A 17587-nucleotide genomic window follows, 5' to 3' on the forward strand; every position below is an offset into this window, starting at 1 on the left:
AATTGAAAAAAAAAAAAAAAAGAAAGAATTGGGCTGCGCCCGCAGCTCAGTGGGTAGGGCGCCAGTCACATACACCGAGGCCAGCAGGTTCAAAACCAGTCTGGGCCTGCTAAAAAAAACAATGACAACTGCAACAACAATAAAAGAAAAAAAAAAATAGCCAGGTCATCATGGTAGTCCCAGCTACGTGGGAGGCTGAGGCAAGAGACTCGCTTAAGCCCAAGAGTTTGAGGATGCTGGGAGCTGTGACACCACCGCATTCTACTGAGGGAGACATAATGAGACTCTCTCTCAAAAAAATAGACAGAAAGAAAAGATGCACTGCAGACCAGGTAAGTATTTGCAAACCATGTGTCTGATGAGGGACTCGGGCCCAGAGCTCCCAAAGCTAACAAAAATGGCAAAAGACATGAAAGGCACCTCAGCGCTGATGACCCAGGTAGCAAGTAAGTGCGTGGAGAGAGGTGCTATGGCAGCAGTTGAGAGAGGGATCCATTGGAAGCCACAACGGGAAGCCACACCCCCTGGAGGACAGCTGCAGAACAGCAGTGGCCACACCACATGGACTACAAAATGTTGCAGCACTCTGGAATATGGTCTGACAGTTTCTTATAAAACTAAAACTTCTAATTACTATGCAACTCAGCAGTTATGCACCTATATACTTAGCCCAGAGAGGAAAACTTATATCAAAACAGAAATGTGTATATAAATGTTCAAGGCAGCTTTAATGTAATAGCCAAAACCTAGAAACACCAATGTCCTTGCATGGGGGAGTGGCTGAAGCACAGCTCACCATACTACGGAATGCCAGAGACCAGCATCCCCAGAAAGAAGGACTGATGCGACCAGACAGCTCTGAAGAGAGTTGTGCTAAGTGAAAAGAGCCACTCTCAGGTTACATGGTCCATAATTCCACTTATGTAACATGTGAATAGGCTGAGTGCAATGGCTCACACCTGTAATTCTAGCACTTTGGGAGGCTGAGACAGGAGGACCACTCGAAACCAGGAGTTTGAGACCAATCTGGGCAACACAGCAAGACCCGTCACTACCCCCCACCCCCGAAACAAAATTAGCAGGTGGGTAGTGGAGCCAGTAGTTCCAACAACTCAGAAGGCTGAGGCAGGAGGATTGTGTGGACACCAGAATTAAAGGTTATAGTGAGCTGTGATCGAGGCCAGTGCAACCTGGGCAACCAAGAGGGACCCTATCTCTAAAACCAAAATAAAAAAAAAACAAAATTTTTAAAAGATCTGAAATAACAAAAATACAGAAATGTAGACAACACTATAGATGGCCAAGGTGATTACAGGGGCTCTGCACCTTGACTGTGGTGGCAAAAATCCTGTGATTAAGAATGTGGCTTCAGGACACTCCCCAGTAATGTCAGATACAAGAAATTCCAAGGGATTATGACCTCAAACCTAAAACTTACATCCAAAGTAACCACAAACTGACAGAGCAAAATAACAGTGCTGCACACAACCTGGAAAAACCCATCATGGGCATACCACAGAAGACAAAGGGACAAACAGAGACGGGTGCTAGCACTCAGGACACAGCCACTCTGCTCTCGGGGAGTCTGTGTCTGCAGCGCAGGGCAAGGAACAGGACTCGCCACGTCCTTAACCTCGCCACTCCTCAGTGAGACAGGGCTGGGGGTGCTGAGGGTCTCTAGCTGGAACAAAAGCCCTCAGTTCACAGCAGAAGAGGACATGGCTTCCTTGGAATTATCTGACACATCTTTACATGGAGGGCAACAGGATCCTACCAGAAGAGTTCATCCCAAAAAGAAAGCAGGAACATGTCACTGGGCTTTGTCATGCACTCATGGGCGTTATCAGCACCTCCTAAACTCTACACAGGCCCAGAGGAGGCCATGCTGGATAACCACTGCCATTTCCTGGCCTTTCTCTTCAGTGCACAGATGTCTGCTCACCAACATTAAAACAAAAGAGAAGAAAGAAAATGGCAAGAGGAGACACAGAATTACCAGGCCCATGATGGACTTCGGCATGGTCTTGCGTGCCCTGTGGACTTTGACGTCAGCACCTGGGGCTGGGGGCTTCCTGTCCTCCACGTCCATGCTCCCTTCCCCGAGCACAGGGGATGTTGCACCTGGTGTCTGAGGAAAAGCGCTTGGAGTCCTGCCTTTACCAGCCCCTCCAGGGAGGGTTTTCGCAGCATGGCCAGGAAGCGAAGAGGCCAGGGTGCTAGTAGTCCTCAAGGTCTGCCCCTGCAGGCCCGACTTACTTAAGAAGTACCCATTGCTGCCAACGACAGAAGTCTGCATGAAGTCGTCAGCTGTGACATGGTTTTGCTTCCCCACTTCTGTGTCTCTTTCTGGAACTCCATTTTCCGCTATCCACGTTAGTTTATTGGTTCCTTCCTGTGGGCTGACTTTTGTGCTCTCCTGAGTGTGTTTTGCTGCATTCAGATGACTGCTGGCCTCATTCTTTTCACAAGCCCCATTGGTCTCTCCGTCGGCTGCCATGTGGGCCTCTCCTGCCTGCTTCTCTGCTGCACCTTCGTCAGCAGCCATAGACGTCTCTGCGGACAGAAAAGAGAGAGCGTCACTGGCTAAATACCCGCTTCCCCTAGGCCCCCCTACACAACTTCTTTGGCTGGCTTATATGAAGTTCCTACAGAAAATCCTTTCATTTCATATCTAAAGTAACATTTAAGTTCAAACATTAAACATAACATTTTTCTTTAACATTGACTTTGAAAGTTACTTGGATAAGTTTGGGGAGTTAACCACTATAGGAACAAACTGAGCATTATTTGGGGATAGAAAACAAAGTAGCTTCTTCTCAAGAACAACTCTAAACAGCGGGTCAGAAAAGGGGCCGCACTTCCAGCACACCTTTGGCCTGCTCGCCATTCTCTACAGACACTAGCAGATCTTACCCAGGACAGTCATAAATAAGGAACACATTTTACCTGAGAAGACTGATTAAAGTATTTAACTTTGCTGACAGGATGAAGCAGAGAAGGCACTACTGCATTCAGAAATGCACTACTGGACACAGAAAGAGCTTTGATGGAGCCTGAGACACTAGTTCAGCACGCCCTTTGCCCACTCTGCTTTTCCCAGAGCTTATCAGCTCTCACATGCAGACTTCACTGTGGGAGGCAGACAGGGAGCAACTCTATCCAGGGTAAAGTGTGCAGGTGGGCCAGCCCTGGGGGTCTTGATCAAGACCATCAAAGATGAAAGGAACACAGAGGTACCCAGACCATCCCTGTACAGACAATCAGCAGGTGGGCAGGACTTGAGCCCTTTGAACTCCTGATCTGCAGTTAGATTAAGGAAGCTGTTCTGTCTGCCCTGTAGAGATGGAACTTGTTTTCCCCTTCCCCTTTCTAAGTGTGTTATCAGTGTTGTTGACAACTCACTATCCTATCTTCCCAATTACCCAGCCTTTTATCCAATCTTCCTGGGGGCTTGGGATTCTTTACTTCTTAAGACCACAGTCTCACTTTCTCACTCTCGGGATGGTGCCATGGCATCACAGCTCATAGTAACCTCAAACTCTTGGGCTCAAGCAATTCTCTTGCCTCAGTCTCCCAAGTAGCTGGGACTACAGGCACCCACCACATGCCTGGCTATTTTTTAGAGATGGGGTTTCACTCTGGCTCAGACTGGTCTCAAACCTGTGAGCTCAAGCAATCCACCCACCTCAGCCTCCCCGATTGAACCACCATGCCCAGCCAGAGCTTGGGATTCTTTTAGTCCTATTTTGGCACCTTTGCATTTTGCATGTGTGCTTTGTGTTAGAGATCAATGAAAGGTTTCTGAGGAGTCTGAGGGCTGCTGCACTGCCTCAATATGCCAATTGGTGTGAGAGATAAAGCAGCCTTTCCAGGCAACCCAGACTTTATAGGTTAGTTGGTATACAGTCTCTTGATTTCCCCAGCATTGTGTCCTCTGTTGACCCCCAATACTTTGCTACTCATCGCCCCAACTGTCCTTCCACTCCCAGAAGTTAAGTCCTGTACAACACCCTTTTTGCTGGTCACCGCTGCACCTTGAGCGAGCAAACAAGATCTGGTGCACAGTGTGCCAGGATAAACAAACAGGCATTAACAATTCTGTAAAAATCTTAGCAAAATAGAACAGGTAGCTGCCTCTTTAACTTAGAGAAAGCTATATACCAAATGTTGCAGCAAATGTATACTTATTCACAAATACCAAATTAACTGCACACAAGACAAGAACTAAATGCAGTTGCTCGCCAATATCCCTCGTGTGTGAGATAAAGGAGGTGCTGGAGAACCAGCAAAGAGAGAATGCAGTGCCTGAAAGAAAGGGACTGACAGCCAATCACACCTGATGTCATCACCAGCTAGAGACAGACAGCCAAATTCGCAATCAACTTACAAAATCAAGGGCATTTCTCTACACGTTAACTAGAAAATGTATGATTAAAAAAATAAGGTGTCATTCACAAATGCAGGAAAAACTACAAAGGATATTAAAAATTAGCCAAGATTACTCAAAGCCTGTACCAAGAAACAAATTTTAAACAGAATTTCCTGCTCTTAAATAGGATGACAACTTTACAAAGCTGTCAGGTCCTCTCAAATTAAATCTATAAATTCAATAATATTCTAATCAAAATTTCAATTAGTGTATTAAAGAACTCCATGACCTTAATCGATTAAGAAGAAAAAGTTTATTTTAGATTCGAAGAAAAAATTTTCATAAGTAACAAAGTAAATCATTAAAAGAATAAAAATTGTGGAGAAGAGAAAGTAGACTCATCAGAGAAAAATTTAAATGGGGCCCGACGGAACACCATTAGCACAGGGGTGCCAGATGCCTGCTCACCAGAGTGGCCACAGAGCCAGCAGAAGGACAATGCCTGCCCTTATGAACCGAAAGCTGGAGCCCACAGGCAGGGTCTTAGTAAAGGCCTGTGGTGAGTCACCTGCACACTCAATTTTGAGAAATAACATCCCAGATGGTCTGGAAACCAGATCCTATAAACAGGGAAAGTTCATAAAACATCAAAAGCAGGGCGGCGCCTGTGGCTCAGTCGGTAAGGCACCGGCCCCATATACCGAGGGTGGCGGGTTCAAACCCAGCCCCGGCCAAACTGCAACCAAAACATAGCTGGGCGTTGTGGCGGGCGCCTGTGGTCCCAGCTGCTCGGGAGGCTGAGGCAAGAGAATCGCTTAAGCCCAGGAGTTGGAGGTTGCTGTGAGCTGTGTGAGGCCACAGCACTCTACAGAGGGCCATAAAGTGAGACTCTGTCTCTACAAAAAAAAAAAAAAAAAAAATCAAAAGCATAAATTGTAAAACGAAAAAGAAAGAACTGATTGCATTAAAATTATAGATTTATGTTCTTTTTTTTTCTCCATGTTACTACATTGTTTTATTTTTTTATTTTTTTCATTCTATTTTCCTATTTTTTTTAATTTATTTTTTCTTTTTTTTTTTATTAAATCATAGCTGTGTACCTTTAGATTTATGTTCTATAAGGAATTTAAACAGGTCACAATGAAGAGTGTTAGAACTGCAATTTCTAAAAACTGACCAGGGGCTCGGTTCCCATAGCTCAAGCGGCTAGGGTTCAGAGCTGGTGGGTTCAAATCCAACCCAGGATTGGATTGGATGACAACAATGACAACTATAACCAAAATATAGCCGGGCATTGTGGCGGGTGCCTATAGTGCAAGCTACTTGGAAGGTTGAGGCAAGAGAACTGCTTAAGCCCAAGAGTTGGAGGTTGCAGTGAGCTGTAATGCCACAGCACTCTACCCAGGGCGATAGCCTGAGGTTCTGTCTCAAAAAAAGAAAAGAAAAGAAAAAGAATAAAATAGAACTTCTAGAAATGAAAAATACCTCTCTCAACTCAGCGCCTGTAGCACAGTGGTTACAGTGCGAGCCACGTACACTGAAGGTGGTAGGTTTAACCCGGCCCAGACCAGCTAAACAATAACAACTGCAACAAAAAATAGCCAGGTGTTGTGGCAGGTGCCGGCAGCTACTTGGGAGGCTGAGGCAAGAGAATCGCTTAAGCCCAAGAGTTGGAGGTTGCTGTGAGCTGTGACGCCACGGCACTCTACCCAAGGCGACAGACTGAGACTCTGTCTCAAAAAAAAAAAACAAATTAAAAAAAAACTGACTAGGGTTAATATCTAGACATAAGGAAAGGCTTAAATCAACAAGAGGGATCAGAAACCCTACCTGAAGAAAGGGAAGATGATACAAACAATTTCTGAAAAGGAAACTTACTAAAAAGGGAATAAATAACCCTAAGAAGCAAGTATATGGCCTGAAACCCTAGATAACAGCAGAGACAGTCAACGTGACGCAGCAGCAATACAATACACACGTTAAATAGACTGAGAAACACAGGCTGAAGAGACAGAAAAGGGACAGGACACCACACAGCGCAGTCCGCATGGAGACTCTGGCTAACCCCAGCTGATGCCTCCTCATCCCCCATTTACTGTCCTGAGTGTAAGAACACACACTCACTATAAATCCTGCCTCAGAGGAAAACTACATTATCACACAAATCCCAGGTTCTGGCACAAATGCACTCCTGCCTGTCTGGGGGTGGCTGTGACTGTCCCTGCCAAGCAGACTACCCCAACCCGAGGTGCACAGCCCTGGTCTGGGAGAAGCAGTGCGTGTACGTATCTGTCGGTTGCCATCCAGACAGGCTCCCACCGTAAGTCCCCAATAAACCACCCTCACTGTCAAACTGAGTTGTTTTCCTTGTCTTTGGGTTTCTTGGCTCCTTTAGCAATGGGGACCACTCTACATATATGGCCTTTCACAGAACACAAGCAAAAAAAAAAAAAAAATTTTTTTTTTTACAAGTTGAAGTAGCTACTTTAATATTAAAGAAGATTTCAGAACAAAGAATATGCAATGAAAGAGCTTCAAAATACTAGCGTCAAACATCAATGCAATTACTAGAGGAAACAGAAAACTCCACTATTACAGTCACAGGTCTCAATATCCCTCTCAACAAGACTAACCAGACCAAGAGAAAACCAGCAAGGCATAGAAGGGCTGAGCCCCACCTGCCAGCAAATGTGCCCAGCAAGTACCCCAGTCACCAGCACAACAGGCGCCCCTCCCACTCCTGCCCCAGCACCAAAACACATGGCCATATGGATGCAAAGATGTGAAACAAGTCTCAGGAAATCTAAAGTGACTGAAGTCTGATAAAGTATGTCTTAGCTCAATGGGATGAAACTAAAAATCAGATCTGATAAAATCCCCAACTATTTGAAAACTAAACAATACACTTCCAAACAAACCATAGGATAAAGAAAAAAAAATCAAAAGAGAAATTAGAACATATTCTGAACTATAAGAAAAATGCAATCTAAGGGAAATGTGACCCATGCACATCCCTTAGGCAGAAGGTGTGCTAGAACCCAGCAGCCCACCATACAATTCATTCATGTAACCAAAACCACTTATACTTCTAAAGCTATTGAAATAAAAAAAGAAAAAAGGAAATGTGTAGCATTTCCTTGCCTAAGCACCAGAGTCAGGAAAGATGCTTCAGCAGCCTAAATTCTCAAAAGATTTTTTTCTAAAAGAGTAAATTAAATTAATCCCAAAGGAAACAAAAGAAAAAAAATACAAGAGAACTGATGAAATAAAAAGTACAAGAAATCAATGAAATCAAGTTTTTTCAAGAAAGTGAACAAAATTAATAAACCCTATTCTTGAGTTCATACCTGATACCAAAATGAGGCAAAGAAAGACACTGCAAGAAAACAACAAAATAATACAAACTGATATCCCAAATGAACATAAATGCAAACATTTTAAACAAAATAGTAATAAATCAAATCCAAAATGTATTTTAAAAGATAATACGACATTGAAATAAACCAACTGGGCCAGCCACAGGGGCTCACACCTGTAATCCCAGCACTTTGGGCGGCTGAGGCAGGAGTTCGAGACCAGCCTGGGCAACATAGAAAGACCCCAACTCTAAAAAAAATAAAAAATTAGCCAGCACAGTGAGGAACACCTGCAGTACTAGCTACTTGGGAGGCTGAGGCAGAAGGATCACTTGAGCCCAGAATTTGGAGGCTGCTGTAAGCTGTGATCACACCATTGCACTCCAGCCTGGGTAAAAGAGGGAGACTCCATCTCACACACACAAAAAAATAACAACAAAACTTTGGGATCAAAGGTTTGTCAGTCTTAGTCTTGACACCACAACTACAATCCATAAAAAGAGAAACTGATAAACTGGATTTTATCAAAATTAAAATTTTTGCTATGCAAAAGCCCATGTGAAGAGGATGAAAAGACTAGGAGAAATACATGTCCTCATGGCATAGCCGACAAAGCACTGATATCTAGGATACGTAAAGAATTCCTAAAACTAAAAAAAAAAAGAAAAAGAAAAAGATAAGGAATTCCCAAAACTGCTGGGCATGGTGGCTCACACCTGTTTATCCCAGCACTCTGGGAGGTTGAGGTGGGTAGATCACCTTAGCTCATGAGTTCAAGACCATGTGCTGAGCAAGAGCCAGACCTGCCTCTAAAAATAGCTGGGCATTGTGGTGGGTGCCTGTAGTCCCATCTACTCGGGAGGCTGAGGCAAGGGGATCACTTGAACCCAAGAGTTTGAGGTTGCTGTGAGCTATGGCACCAAGGCACTCTACCAAGGGTGACAAAGTAACGCTGTATCTCAAAAAAATAAAGAATTCCCTAAACTGGACAGCAGCAAATCTAGCTCACGATGTGGCTCTGTTTAATACCCATTGTGATGGCTGTGATTTTCAAATGGACAATAACAGCATATGGAGAAGCTGGAATCTAGTGATTGTCAGTGGGGAATAGGAATGCCAGTTGTTTTGGAAAAAATTTTAGCAGTTTCTTATAAAACTAAACATATACTTAAAATATAATAACAATTGCATTCCTGGGCATTTATCCCAAAGAAATGAAAATTTACATCCAAACAAAACTGTATACACATGTTGACAGCAGCTTATATTATAATGGATAAGAAACAGAAACAACCCAGACGCCCTCCCAGGAGTATGCAGTTAAACAAACTGTGGTATGTTCATACCATGGAACATTACTCAGGAACAAAAAGGAACAAACCACTGACAGGTAGAACAACCTGAATGAATCCCCAGGGAATTATGCCAAGTTGGGAAAAAAAAAAAAAGCCAATCTGAAAAGATTGCCTAGTTATATGAAACCATTTATAAAGACAAAACTATACAATGAAGAACAGATTAATGGAAGTAAGAAATAAGAGGAGGAAAATGAGAGGTTAGAGGTGGTGAGATTACAAGAGCAAGAGGAAGGATCTGTGTGTCCCTACGGTGATTTAGGCACAGCAGCCCACACTGCAGCAAAATCACAGAGGTCGGTGCACTAGTGTAAAGCAGGGCAGTCTGAGTGAGACTGGGAGACAGAGCAGCGTGGACATTTGTGAGGTTGCACCAGGGTTCTGAGAGCTGTTACTGATGGTGGAAACAGTGACAGAAATATGAGATCTCTCTGCATTATTTCTTAAAATTCATGGGAATCTAAAATTATCTAAAAATAAAGTTTAATTATAGAAGGTAAGTCTCCAGTCTATATACACGAGCAATGAACAACTGGTAAATAAAATGTTAAACACATCATTTGTAAAAGCAGAAGAAAATATGAAATAATTAGAGGTGCAAGACCTATATACACACTGGGAAAAATGTGTAGCTAAGCAAAATTTTTTTTTTTTTTTGTAGAGACAGTCTCACTTTATGGCCCTCGGTAGAGTGCCATGGCATCACACAGCTCACAGCAACCTCCAACTCCTCCAACTCCTCCTGAATCAAGCGATTCTCCTGCCTCAGCCTCCCGAGCAGCTGGGACCACAGGCACCCGCCACAACGCCCAGCCATCTCTTGGTTGCAGTTCAGCCCGGGCAGGGTTCGAACCCGCCACCCTCGGTATATGGGGCTGGCACCCCAACGACTGAGCCACAGGCACCGCCCAGCTAAGCAAAATTTTTAAAAAACTAAATAAATGGAGAAATATACCTTGTTCATGAGTCTGAAGACTGAATAGTAAGTCTGATATGTGAGTAGAAGTCTGACCAGGTGAAAAGGAGAATTTCAGTTCCTTTGCTGGGCATTCAGTGGAGACCCCAGAGAATAATATCTAGGAGCAGGACTGAATTCTGTGACCTGAATAAAATTTCTCATGCAACAACAACAAAGCATCCCCTGAACTGAAGACCACTGTATTTTAGGCTAAAAATGCTTACAAACAAGCCAAAAAGAGACCAATTTATCTGCAAGTTAATGGATCATGTACCTTAGAAAAGTCTCTTATTCAATCAACCAACAATATTATTCAAAGTATCTATCGTCCAACCAAAAATTACTACGTATGCAAAAAGGCAGGAAAACCCACAACAAAGAAAACAGTCAGTAAAGCCCTCAGAGAGAACAGATAACAGAACCAGCACATAGGAACTACAGCACTCTGCCACATTTAAAGGAAAACACAATGGGAGGAATACAAGATACAAATGCAGAGACCTGTCCTATATCCATCTGTCCAAATGGAACTGACAAAAAGCATCTGAAATGAACCTGTCATGCCATGAGACTGACAGCAGGTCCCCCCCACCCCCCGCCCACCCAGGACCAGAGAACTTGAAGACATTTCCTCAGAACTGACACCAGACAAAGCCAAAGTGGTACAATGGCTGGAGCAGGTGGAGTCAGAGCAATGCTGGGCACTCTGATGCAGTCTGACTGACACACACCTGAGTGACCAAACTGGGAAGGAGAAAGAAAAAGGGATTTGTTTCTGTTTCTTTATTTTGTTTTGAGACAGAGTCTCACTATGTCATCCTGGCTAAAGTGCTGTGGCGTCACAGCTCACAGCAACCTCAAACTCTTGGGCTTAAGCAATTCTCTTGCCTCAGCCTCCAAAGTAGCTGGGACTACAGGCACCCACCACAACACACGGCTATTTTTTTGTTGCAGTTGTTTAGCTGGCCCGAGCTGGGTTCAAACCCACCACCCTCTGTGTATGTGGCTGGTGCCAAAACCACTGTGCTACAGGCGCTGAGCCATTTTTCTTTTTCTTTTTTTTTGAGACAGTCTCACTATGTTGCCCTCAGTAGAGTGTGGCATCACAGCTCACAGCAATCTCAAACTCTTGGGCTCAAGCGATTCTCTTGCCTTAGCCTCCAAAGTAGCTGGGACTACAAGCGCCCACCACAACGCCCAGCTTTTTTATTGTTGTTGTTGCAATTGTCATTGTTGTTTTAGCTGGCCTGGGCCAGGTTCAAACCCACCAGCCTTGGTATATGTGGCCAGTGCCCTACCCACTGAGCTATGGGCACCACCCAGGAAAAAGTATTTGAAAATTTTTTTGGCCAACTGTTTACAAATGTGTTGACAGCTATAAAATCAGTGATCTATGAACCTTACTCAATTCCAGGCAAGGTAAACACAAACCAATGTACAACATAATCAACTTGTTGAAAATCCGTGATAGAGATGAAATCTTAGTCAGAGAAGAAAAACATTACTTGCGGAGAAAAAGATTAAAATGACTACAAATTTCTGTTTAAAAACTAACCAAGCCAGAAAGCAATGGAACAGTATGTTTAAATTCCTGGGGGAAGGACGGACAGTTGGCTACACCCTCAGGTTCTGACCCACGGCCGGATGACTCTGCAGATGCAACTGTGGGTGCACAGAGCTGATGGCGTCACTCTGAAATTCCACACCACCCAGTGCAACATCCTTAACAAAGAACCTGAGAAAAGTAATCGCCAACAGAAAAACATAGCAAATAATATTAATTAAACTTCTTTAGTTGGTTGGGAAATTATACCACACGGAAACTCATTGAAACGTAAATAGGTTAAAATATACCATGCAAGCCTTAAGCAAAAGAAAGCTGTAAGGGCTATATACCTATTAAACTAAGTAAATTTCAAAGGGATATTACCGAGGATGAAGGAAAACATTCATAGTAATAAAAAGGTCAACTTATCACAAAGATATAATAAGTATAATTGTACATACACCTAAAATGGGCCAGGCATGGAGATCCCAGAGCTATAGAAGGCTGAGGCAGAAGGATCACTTGAGCCCAGGAGTTTGAGACTTGTCTGGGCAACACAGCAAGACTCCATCTCTACAAAAAATAGAAAAAAGTATCCAGGCATGGTGGTACTCCTGTAGTCCCAGCTACATGGGAGGCTGAGGCAAGATGATCACTGGAGCCAGGGGCTCAACTGAGGCTATAGTGAGCCACAACTGCATCTCCTCATACCAACCGGGGTGACAGAGCAAGACCCTGTCTCTAATTAAAAAGAAATAAAAAGAATTGCCTCAGCGCCTGTACCTCAGCAGCTAGAGCCCTGGCCACATACACCAGGGCTGGCGGGTTCGAACCCAGTCCAGGCCTGCCAAACAATGACATCTACAAGCAAAAAATAGCCATGTGTTGGGCTCTATGCCCCTAACTCAGTGAGTAGGGCACCAGCCACATACACTGAAGGTGGTGGGTTCAAGCCCGGCCCAGGCCAGCAAAGCAACAATGACAGTGCAATCAAAAATTGGCTGGGCATGGTGGCAGGTGCCTGTGGTCCCAGCTACTGGGAAGGCTGAGGCAAGAGAAACCCTTGAGCCTGAAAGTTTGAGGTTGCTGTGAGCTGTGACACCACAGCACCCTACCCAGAGCGGCATAGTGAGACTCTGTCTCAAAAAAAAAAAAAAAAAAAAAAAGAAATAGCTGGGCGTTGTGATAGGAGCCTGTAGTCCCAGCTACTCAGGAGGCTGAGGCAAGAGAATCAGTTGGGCCCAAGAGTTTGAGATTGCTGTGAGCTGTGACACCGTAGCACTCTACCAAGGGCGTCCAATGAGACCTGTCTCAAAATAAATAAATAAATAATAAAAGAAATAAAAAGAATGTCAATTTTCAAATAGAGAAGAGAGGGCGGCGCCTGTGGCTCAGTCAGTAGGGCGCCGGCCCCATATACCGAGGGTGGCGGGTTCAAGCCCAGCCCCGGCTGAACTGCAAACCAAAAAATGGCTGGGCGTTGTGGCGGGCGCCTGTAGTCCCAGCTACTCGGGAGGTTGAGGCAGGAGAATCGCTTGAGCCCAGGAGTTGGAGGTTGCTGTGAGCTGTGTGATGCCATGGTGCTCTACCGAGGGTGATAAAGTGAGACTCTGTCTCTACAAAAAAAAAAAAAAAAAAACTTCAAATACAGAAGAGAACTCTCCCCAATATACTTTATGAGGCCAGCACTACCATGACAAAAAAAAACAAAGACATCACAAGAAAACTATAGACAAATATTTCTTATGAATATAGATATAAAAATCCTCAACAAAATACTAGCAAACTAAATCTAACCTCCTTCCCACAAAAGGGAAGAGAGATTAAACACCATGAACAAGAAGGATTTACCCAGGGATGTAAGGTTGGTTCACTAGCTTAAAGAACCAATTAATGTAATATACCGAGTATCAACGGAACAGAATAAAGAACAAAAACCACATAAGCACCTCTATAGACAGAAAAAAAAAACAATACTCCTTTCCTGACAAAAACATTTAGCAAATTAAAAATAGAAGGGAACTTCCCTAAATCTGACAGAGGGCATCTACAAAAAGCCTACAGCTATCATACTAAATAAACGACTGAAAGTTTTCTTCCTAAGATGAGAAAAGACAAGGATATCCATTCCTGCCAATTTTATTCAATCTTGTACTGGGAGTTCTAAGCAAGGCAATGAAGAAATAGAAACAAAAGGCATACAGATTAGAAAGAAACAAAACAATTTTATAGATGACATAATCAAATTCCTAAAGAAGGCTTGGTGCCTGTAGCTCAGTGGTTAGGGCACATGCACCCAGGTTCGAACCTAGCCAGGGCCTGCTGAACAACAATGACAACTACAACAAAAAACAGCCTGGCATTGTGGTGGGTGCCTATAGTCCCAGCTACTTGGGAGGCTGAGGCAAGAGAATGGCTCAAGCCCAAGAGTTTGAGGTTGCTGTGAGCTGTGATGCCATAGCACTCTAACCAGAGCAACAAAGTGAGAATCTGTCCCCAAAAAAAATAAAAATAAATAAAATAGCATCAAAAATGCAACCCTTAGGGATATATTTGACAAAAACAATATAAGACCTGCACACTGGGCGGTGCCTGTGGCTCAGTTGGTAAGGTGCCGGCCCCATATACCGAGGGTGGCGGGTTCAAACCCAGCCCCGGCCAAACTGCAACCAAAAAATAGCCAGGCGCCTGTAGTCCCAGCTGCTCGGGAGGCTGAGGCAAGAGAATCGCTTAAGCCCAGGAGTTGGAGGTTGCTATGAGCTGTGTGAGGCCACGGCACCCTACAGAGGGCCATAAAGTGAGACTCTGTCTCTACAAAAAAAAAAAAAAAAAAAAAGACCTGCACACTGAAAATCACAAAACATTATTGAGAGAAATTATAGAAGTGCTAAATGAGGCTCGGCACCTGTAGCTCAAGTGGCTAAGGCGCCAGCCACATACACCTGAGCTGGCAGGTTCAAATCCAGCCTGGGCCCACCAAACAACAATGATGGCTGCAACCAAAAAAAAAAAAAAATAGCCAGGTGTGGCGGGTGCCTGTAGTCCCAGCTACTTGTGAGGCAGAGGCAAGAGAACTGCTTGAGCCCAGGGGTTGGAGGTTGCTGTGAGCTATGATGCCACAGCACTCTGCCCAAGGCAACAGCTTGAGGTTCTGTCTCAAAAAAAAAAAAAAAGAAGAAGAAGTGCTAAATGAGTAGAAACGCCTCATATTCATGGACTGGAATACTTTATATTATCAAGATGGCAATACAGAATAGCTCTGACTTAACAGTGGTTCGACCTATAATTTTTCAACTCTATGATGGTGGGAAAGTGATATGCATTTAATAGAAACCATACCACAAGTACCCATACAAACATTCTGATTTTCACTTTTAGTATTCAATAAATTATGAATTTATTGAATCCATCTGCCACAACGCCTGGCTATTTTTTTTTTTTTTTTTTTTTGGTTGCAGCCATCATTGTTGTTTGGTGGGCCCAGGCTAGATTTGAACCTGCCAGCTCAGGTGTATGTGGCTGGCCTTAGCCACTTGAGCTACATGCGCTGAAACTCATTTAGCGGTAGGAGATGCATTTGTATGAGATAATTCTGTCCCACTGTGGGCTAATGGAAGTTTTCTAAGTACATGTGAGGCAAGCTGGGCTAAACTATGATGTTCATTCTGGGGGGCAGCTGTGTTAAATGTATTTCCAACTTATTATATTTTCTATTTTGTTGGGTTTTATAAGATGTAATGTCATCAATAAGTTAAGGAGCGTCTATATTCCCAAACTGATCTACAAATTTAACCTGGTCCACATCAAAATTCCAGCTGGCTTATTCGCAAAAAATTAACAAGCTGATTCTAAAAATATGGAAACTCAAAAGACTCAGAATAGCCAAAACAATCTATTAAAAAGAAAGTTAGAGGACTCATACTTCCCAATTTCAAAGCTGGTACAAAGCAACAGTAATCAAGACAGCACAGCACTGGCATAAGGAAAGGCATCATCAGTGAAATAGAACCTAAAGTCCAAGGACAGGCCGGGGACCATGGCTCCAGCACTCTGAGAAGCTGAGGCGGGAGGATCCCTTGAACTCTGGAGTTTGAAACCAACCTAAGCAGGACTGAGATCCCTGTTCTACTAAGAATAAAAAAAAATTAGCTGGGGATGATGGTGGGTGCCTGCAGTCTCAGCTACTCAGGAGGCTGAAGCAGGAGGATCGCTTGAACATAGAAGCTTGAGGTTGCTGTGAGCTAGGCTGACACTGTGGCATTCTAGCATAGGCAACAAAGACTCTGGCTAGAAAGGAAAAAGAAAAGGAAAGTAAAGTCTAAAAATAAGCCTTCATATTACAGTCAACTGATTTCCAAAAAAAGTGCAGGAACAATTCAATGGGGAAGATGGTCTTTTCAAAAATGATACTGGGATAACTGGAAATCAACTTGCAAAAAGAAAGACTCCTAGCTCAAATCACCTACATAAATTAACTCAAAATAGATCAAAGACCTAAATATAAACCTTGTGTGATCTGCTATTAACCAACAGTGTCTTAGATTCTATAGCAAAAGCAAATGCAAAGGAAAAAAAACTGATAAACTGGACTTCATTAAAATTAAAAACATTTGAGGGCAGCGCCTGTGGCTCAGTGAGTAGGGTGCTGGCCCCATATACCAAGGGTGGCAGGTTCGGACCTGGCCCAGCCCCAGCCAAACTGCAACAAAAAAATACCCGGGCATTGTGGTGGGCGCCTGTAGTCCCAGCTACTCAGGAGGCTGAGGCAAGAGAATTGCCTAAGCCTAAGAGCTAGAAGTTGCTGTGAGCTGTGACGCTACAGCACTCTACTGAGGGCAACAAAGTGAGACTCTGTTTCTAAAAAAGAAAATTAAAAACATTTGTACTTCAGGGCGGCGCCTATGGCTCAAAGGAGTAGGGCACCGGCCCCATATACCAAACCCAGCCTCGGCCAAAAACTGAAAAAAAAAAAAAAAAAAAAAAAAAAAATTGTACTTCAAAGGACACCATCCAAAAAGTAGAAAGACAAGCCCCAAACAGGGGAAATATTTGTAAATCATGTTTCTGATTAAGCAACTTGTGTCTGTAACTCTGACAACTCAATAATAAAAATCCATCCAATTTAAAAATCACAGGGCCTGAACAGACATTTTTCCAAAGAAAACACATGAAGTGATCCTCAACATAACCAGCTATCAGGGAAGTGCAAATCAAAACCACAGTGATATACCACATCACACTCACTGGGATGGCTGTAATCAAAACAAAAGACAGTAACAAGTGATTGCAAGGATGTGGACAATCTGGAGCTCCAGTTAACTGCTGGTGGGAACCCAGCATGGTGTATCCACTGTACAGAGAGCACGGGATTCTTCAAAAGGACAAATTGGGACAGGGCGTGGCAGCTCACTCCTGTCACCGCACAGCTTTGAGAGGCCAAGGTGGGAAGATTGCTTGAGCTCAAGAGTTGGAAACCAGCACAGGCTATGTAGTGAGACCCTACAGAAATGGAAAATTTAGTTAGGCATGGTGATGTGTACCTGTAGTCCCAGCTATTTAGGAGGCTAAAGAGTTCAAGGCTGCTGGGCGGCGCCTGTGACTCAGCGAGTAGGGCGCCGGCCCCATATACCTAGGGTGGCGGGTTCAAACCCAGCCCCGGCCAAACTGCAACAACAACAAAAAAATAGCTGGGCGTTGTGGCGGGCGCCTATAATCCCAGCTGCTCGGGAGGCTGAGGCAAGAGAATCATGTAAGCCCAGGAGCTGGAGGTTGCTGTGAGCTGTGTGACGCCGCGGCACTCTATCGAGGGCAGTAAAGTGAGACTTTGCCTCTACAAAAAAAAAAAAAAAAAAAAAAAAGGCTGCCTTAGGAGTTCAAGGCTACAGTGACATGTGATGGTGTCACTGCACCCCAGCCAGGGTGACAGAGTGAGACCCTATCTCTTTAGAAAAAAAATTAATCAAGGCACTGGCTTGAGGCATCGTGTAAGGATAAAAGGACAAC

The 17587-nt window shown here is 43.9% G+C and overlaps 1 protein-coding gene across 11 annotated transcripts in view; it reads right to left on the minus strand.

Annotated features, from left to right (window-relative positions):
- EHMT1 (euchromatic histone lysine methyltransferase 1) overlaps positions 1-17587 on the minus strand; it is a 221116-nt gene that overhangs the window by 112574 nt on the left and 90955 nt on the right. For 10 of the 11 annotated variants that reach the window (XM_053556577.1, XM_053556595.1, XM_053556573.1 and 7 more), the window contains one exon: positions 1997-2553. In XM_053556577.1, coding sequence (XP_053412552.1) covers positions 1997-2553 — 557 coding nt within the window. Of the gene's footprint in view, positions 1-1996; positions 2554-12045; positions 12151-17587 lie in introns of those variants that run through there. The other variant, XM_053556587.1, reaches the window with a different exon arrangement.

Source organism: Nycticebus coucang, chromosome 2 (assembly GCF_027406575.1).
Source record: "Nycticebus coucang isolate mNycCou1 chromosome 2, mNycCou1.pri, whole genome shotgun sequence".
Classification (NCBI taxonomy): Eukaryota; Metazoa; Chordata; class Mammalia; order Primates; family Lorisidae; genus Nycticebus; species Nycticebus coucang.